This window comes from Talpa europaea (genome assembly GCF_964194135.1).
Source record: "Talpa europaea genome assembly, chromosome: 12".
NCBI lineage: Eukaryota > Metazoa > Chordata > Mammalia > Eulipotyphla > Talpidae > Talpa > Talpa europaea.
The window spans coordinates 102,961,148-102,966,552 of NC_140079.1; the positions used below are offsets into that span (position 1 = coordinate 102,961,148).

General features: G+C 71.8%; 1 protein-coding gene across 1 annotated transcript; it reads left to right on the plus strand.

Annotated features, from left to right (window-relative positions):
* The first annotated feature begins 242 nt into the window (after positions 1–242).
* On the plus strand, positions 243–1,955 carry MRPL28 (mitochondrial ribosomal protein L28). The gene is made up of 5 exons (XM_084249644.1): positions 243–596; positions 701–853; positions 985–1,119; positions 1,190–1,276; positions 1,675–1,955. Exons 1-5 carry the CDS (start codon positions 309–311, stop codon positions 1,804–1,806), a joined length of 795 nt encoding a protein of 264 aa, XP_084105770.1. The 5' UTR covers positions 243–308; the 3' UTR covers positions 1,807–1,955.
* Positions 1,956–5,405: the final 3,450 nt, after the last annotated feature.

Sequence of the window (5,405 nt, forward strand, 5' to 3'; positions counted from 1 at the left end):
CACGGCTCCCGGGCCCTCGGGGAGGAGCGCGAGCCCGGCGAGCGCCCCCCGCCCCCAGGCGCGGCGCGGGCCACGCCCCCAGCCGGGGTGGGGCGGAGCGACGGACGGGCTGCGCAGCCAGTCAGCGGAGGCGCGCGGGCCACGCCCTCGGCGGGGGCGGGGCGGGGCGACGGACGGGCTGCGCAGCCAATCAGCGGAGGCGCGCGGCCTGTCGCCACTTCCGGCTCCGGCGCGTGGCGGCGCTCGCGGAGGCAGGAGGCGCGGGCCGGGCCGGGCCGGGGGCGCGGGGCGGGCCTGGCGGCGGCGCGATGCCCCTGCACAGGCTCCCGGTCGCCGTGTGGAAGCGGCTGCGGCTGCGGGGCGGCCTCTGCGCGCGCCTGCCCGCGCACTACCTGCGCGCCCTGGAGGACGCGCGCGCGCCCGCCGCCGTGCACTACCGGCCGCTCGGCGCGGGGGTCGCGGCCGGCCCCGGGGGCGGGCGGCGGCAGCGCGTGGAGGACGTGCCGGTCCCCGTGCACCGCCCCCCGGAGTCGCAGCGGGGGCTGTGGGGCGGCGAGGGCCTCGTCCTGGGCCAGCGCTACGCCGGGGACGACAAGGTGCGCGGGCGCGGGCGCGGGCGCGGCCGCGGGGGCCGGGGGGGGGGCGGCCCGCGCGGAGCCCCCGGGGCGCGGGCGCTGACGGCCCTCGCGCTCGCCCGCAGCTCGGCAGGCGGGTGCGCAAGGTGTGGAGGCCGCAGCTGTTCCGGCGCGAGCTCTACAGCGAGATCCTGGACGCCACGTTCGCCGTGACGGTGACCATGCGCGCCCTGGACCTCATCGACGCGGCCTTCGGCTTCGACTTCTACATCCTCAAGGCAGGTGCCGCCTGCGCGGCCGGCAGGTCCAGCGGGGCGGGCCGCGGCCGGGGCGGGGCGTCCCTCCCGGCTCCCGGGCGGCGGGGCTGGCTGGGGGCGGGGGCGCCCGGCCCCATGGTGGTCTCCCGCAGACCCCGCCGCAGGACCTGTGCTCCAAGTTCGGCATGGACCTGAAACGGGGCATGCTGCTGCGCCTCGCCCGCCAGGACCCCCGGCTGCACCCACACGACCCCGCCCGCCGGGCGGCCATCTACCGCAAGTACCAGGTGAGGCCTCGCGCCCCCTCGCGCCCGGCCTGCCCCCCGCCCGGCCTCACGTGTTTCTCTGCCCACCCAGGAGTTTGCCATCCCAGAGGCAGAGGCCGAGTGGGTCGGGCTGACGCTGGAGGAGGCCATGGAGAAGCAGCGGCTTCTGGAGGAGCAGGTGAGGGCGGGCGGGCGAGGGCAGGCGGGGGCAGGTCGAGGGCAGGCAGGCACTGCCGGAGGGGCAAGGCTGTTCTGGGACCGGCACCCCCACCCCTGCCCTGCTACCAGGTCTGGGCCGCTCCTGTTCCCTCCAGTCCGTTTCTAGCTCCCTTGACAGAAAGGCTGGCACCCGCGTTTGCGTGCTTCAAGTCCCAGCGCCTGGTGTCTGTCACTGGGGAGGGCTGCAGCCTGCTGGCAGGCCCCCGCGTGTCTGGACCACAGCACCCCTGGGCAGGGAGCAGGGAGGCGAGCCTGGTCCTGGCGGCCAGTGCCCCTCGGTGGACCAGCAGCGCCAGGTCCTGCCCTCCTCCAGCTCCCAGGCTCTGCTGGAGCCTCACGGGTCCCTCTTCCCCACAGGACCCCACTCCTCTGTTCAAGGTCTACACAGAGGAGCTGGTCAGGCGGTTTCAGCACCAGGCGCTGTCCGAGCCAGCAGCCGTGGCGCCAAGGAGAGCTGGCAGAAAGGCGGTGGATGACCCCACGGCCTGACAGGCACGCTGGGCGGCGGGTCCTTTCTTGGGCACATGGCTGGCTCTGAGGCTCCGGGTGCCCGTGCGAACCCTGTCCCACCCCTGCGGCCCCCGCCCTCGCCGCAGAGGCCCTGTGGCCCCTCCCCTGGCAGCGCGAGTAAAGTTGGAGCCAGGCGTGCGTGCGTGTCTGCTTTGCTCTCCCTGGCAGAGGGGCGGCGCGCACCCCGTGCCCCTCCCTGCCGCCCGACGTCCCCCAGAGCGGAACCGGGAGTGACTCGTCTGTGCAGGCGCCCGAGGTGGCGGGTCCTGTAGGCAGACGCTGGCCTGGCCATGTGGGAGGCAGAGCTGCGGGCGCCCGTGCCTGTGTTTTCTCACGAAACATCCTTGCATCGTAACGCCTCGTTATTCCAAGCTGACGGCACCAGCCTGGCGAGGCCCGGCCCCGGTCCTGACTGTGGTCCCAGTTCCCCTATCCCAGCCCCGGATCTCAGCTCCCTGTGTCCTGATCTCTTGTCTCAGTCCTCCTGTCCGAACCCTGCATCTCGGCATCCCCCCGCCCAGCCCAGTGTCCTGGCCCCGCGTCTCAGTCCTCTGTGTCCTGGTTCCATGTCCCGGCACCCTGTCCTAATCTGGCCCCGGGTCCTACCCAGCCTGGCCCCAGCCACGGCACCACGTGCCCTTTCTTTTAACATACTTCCAGGAGCCCCACCGACACCAGTGGGTGTCAGGCTCCTAGGCCTGTGGGCCGGCTCACTGGTGTAGGGGTGGGCAGAGCATCCGGCCTTGCCTGGCCCCTGCGTGGCTGCCTCCCCAAAGCTGAGGCCAGGTGAGGTCAGGGTGTGTGTGGCCTGGGCCTCTGGGACAAGCCGTCCTCGGCAAGTGCCCCCCGTCCCCGGACCCATTGCTGCTGCAGTGGAGCTGGGCTGCCCATGCTCACCACTCACCCAAACCCCGTCCTGCTTTCTGGGCCCCTCCTGGAGGGCTGGGCTCTTGGTTGGGGGGCAGGGGGTGGCCTGGGTCAAGTCTGCAGAAGTTGGGCCTCTGGCCGAGCATGGGGGGTGGGGGGCAGACCCTCCCAGCTCCCTCCTGCCTCAGGGCCCCCAAATTGGCCAAGCCCATGTGTTTCTGTGGCAAAAGCCCAGCCTGTCAGCTGCCCTGGGCTTGTGGACACAGGATGTGGTCAGCCTCCCTATCCCAAAGCCTTGTGTCCACGTCCATCCTGGTATCCCTGAGTCCTAGCAGAGGCGATAGGACTGTCCCTGCCCTGACAAGCATGCCTGCCCGCTGACCGGTGTGGAGCGTTAAGGGCGCCTTCAGCAACCCTGAACCTGGGAGGCTGAGCTTTGTCCAGTCTGCTTCCTCCCACACTCACCCCACAAGCCCACTACCCACTCCAGGCTTGGGGCTGGCAGCTGTTGGACCCTGGCCCCCAGAGCCCCTCGCCCTGCCCCCTGCCACATGCTGGAGCCCCAGGTGGGTGAGCTTCCTTCGCGCCTGCCCAGCTGCACAGCCCCTGTGCCCCCAGCTCAGCCCAGCCTGAGTGTCCCCCTCAGCACCCACAGCTGACCACCTTGTCTTGTGGAACTTCCAGCCCAGCGGGGAACTTTCAGGCTGGAGGCTCTGCTCTGGCCAAGGACAGGCTGAGCAAGCCGTCTGCCCGGTGCCCCCCAACGCCCTGCCTTGGCCCTGACCTCCCGCAGCCCACCCCTTGAGGTGGTCAGAGGTGGGCGTGCGGGCCGCCTGGTGCCCTGCAGTGCCTAGCATGCTCCCAGGCGGGCACCACGGAGGCTCCTGAGGGTAGCGCTGCAGCCGGGTGGGGAGGCCCTGACACAGGGCAGTCACTGACGTCCTGGGGTCTCGGAAGTGGCAGGTATGGGCTGAGCCCAGGGCAGCGGCAGGCGCTGAGAGGCCCATGTGGGCGTGTGGGGCGGGCAGGGAGAGCAAGACCAGCTGGCCCCTGGGGTCTGCATTGGGCCAGAGCCTGCCCCACAGCAGGGTGCTCCCCCACCCATCATGCTCTCACCAAACCGGGTCTGGCTTTCAGCCGCTGGGGCAAGCCCAGCCTGAAGCCCTCCACTCACAGGCACCGCCGGGCCAGCGCCACGGCTGCCGGGGCTCAGGCAGGTGTGGAGCCACGTGGGCTTGTCCCACCAGGGGCACAGGGACCTCACACCAGTCGCCATACCCGCCCCCGGCCACGTTCCAGCCCCACAGGGCCCAGCGCTGCGGCCCGCGTGGCCGCTCCCTCAGCAGCCAGGAGCTGCTGCTGGGTGGGTGGCGGCGTCTAAAGGGGCCGGTTGCCATGGCTACCGTGGGGTTCTGAGGCGTCATCTGGTCCCTGCCTCAGCCAATCGGTGGTGGGAGCCCGAGCTGCAGCCCCGAGTCACGCTCCCCCTCCCAGCCACGCAGTGGCCAGGAGCAGGCCGCGTCCCGGAGAGGCCGAGCGCTCGGACCAGGGCAGCCCGTCATGGCGGACCGCGGCCGGTGGGGCGGGAGCAGGCGCCGGAGCCGGGCAGGTGAGGTAAGCCGGCAGGTGGGCAAGCGGGCACCCCACTGCCATTGTCCCGTGGCGGAGCTTGCTGTGGCCCCCACCCCACCCCACGCTACCCAGGCCCCACGCCGCGGCAGGAGCGCAGAGGCGCTGCTGGAACCCGCGACATCACCCTTCACTACAGGCCTCACGTGGAGGCGGCATCAAAGCCCAGCTGGCCGCGGCCACCACCGCGCGCCGGCGGCAGTCATGTCAGGCCAGGGGGGCGGAAGCAACGTTTTCTCGACAAGGAGGAGGCTCCTGTGTGGGAGTGGCCAGTCGGGGCGGGCCTGGCCTGGCCGGCGACCGGGGCTCCGGGGACGCCCAGCGGCAGTTGCCCATGGCCGGCGCCACGGGGCCGTGGGACCAGTCCGCTGCGCACGACGTGTCTGGCCAGGTCACCCCCTACTGCCCCAGGCAGCAGCCGCCCCCACGCGGCTCTCGCTTCCTCCCCTCAGTGCCTTCCAGTCCGGCGTCCGGCTCCATGGGCCAGTGGCACTCGGGGCGGGGGCTGCAGGCACGCCCGGCCAGGCTGCCACGGCCGGCCACCGCCCTGCTGGCCAGAGTGGCAGATGGCCGGGTGCCCGTCGGGCTTCAAAGCCTCTGCGCTTGCCGGGGGTCGTTAGGTAAATGCCGACCGGCAAATCTCTTAATCCACTGTGGCTAATCCAGCGCACTTTGTTCCCATGGTGTCTGGGCAACAAAGGGCCGGGCCCGCACCGCACCACAGGGATTAGGGCCTGCCGGCCGGCGCCACACAAAACCACAGGTTGACTTCTGGGGTGCCGCCTCCGGGGTCCCCGAGAGTCCTTGGGTCCGCTCCTGGGGCCATGCTACCTTGGGGTGTCCCATACATAGCATCCTGAGAAGAACCACCCACAGGAAGGGCTGAGAGACCCCGACGTGGCCACCCGGGAGGGGCGGGCGGGGGCCTCCCCGTAGCACAGGTGCCAGCTCGGGACAGTTGTGTTGAGGGGGCAGGCGTGTGGCAGAAGGGTGGACCGCAGGCTGTCATGGTGGAGGAGGCCTTGGCCAGCCGCTCACCCCAGATGCCGCCCAGGGCCTCCGCTGCTGCTGGGGCCAGTGCC

Bases quoted from the DNA above. Each gene is read 5' to 3' on its own strand.
- MRPL28 (XM_084249644.1), top strand. From the start codon at position 309: ATGCCCCTGCACAGGCTCCCGGTCGCCGTGTGGAAGCGGCTGCGGCTG. The intron at 854-984 runs GCAGGTGCCGCC...GGTCTCCCGCAG, and splicing joins TCGACTTCTACATCCTCAAG to ACCCCGCCGCAGGACCTGTG. The intron at 1,120-1,189 runs GTGAGGCCTCGC...CTGCCCACCCAG, and splicing joins CCATCTACCGCAAGTACCAG to GAGTTTGCCATCCCAGAGGC.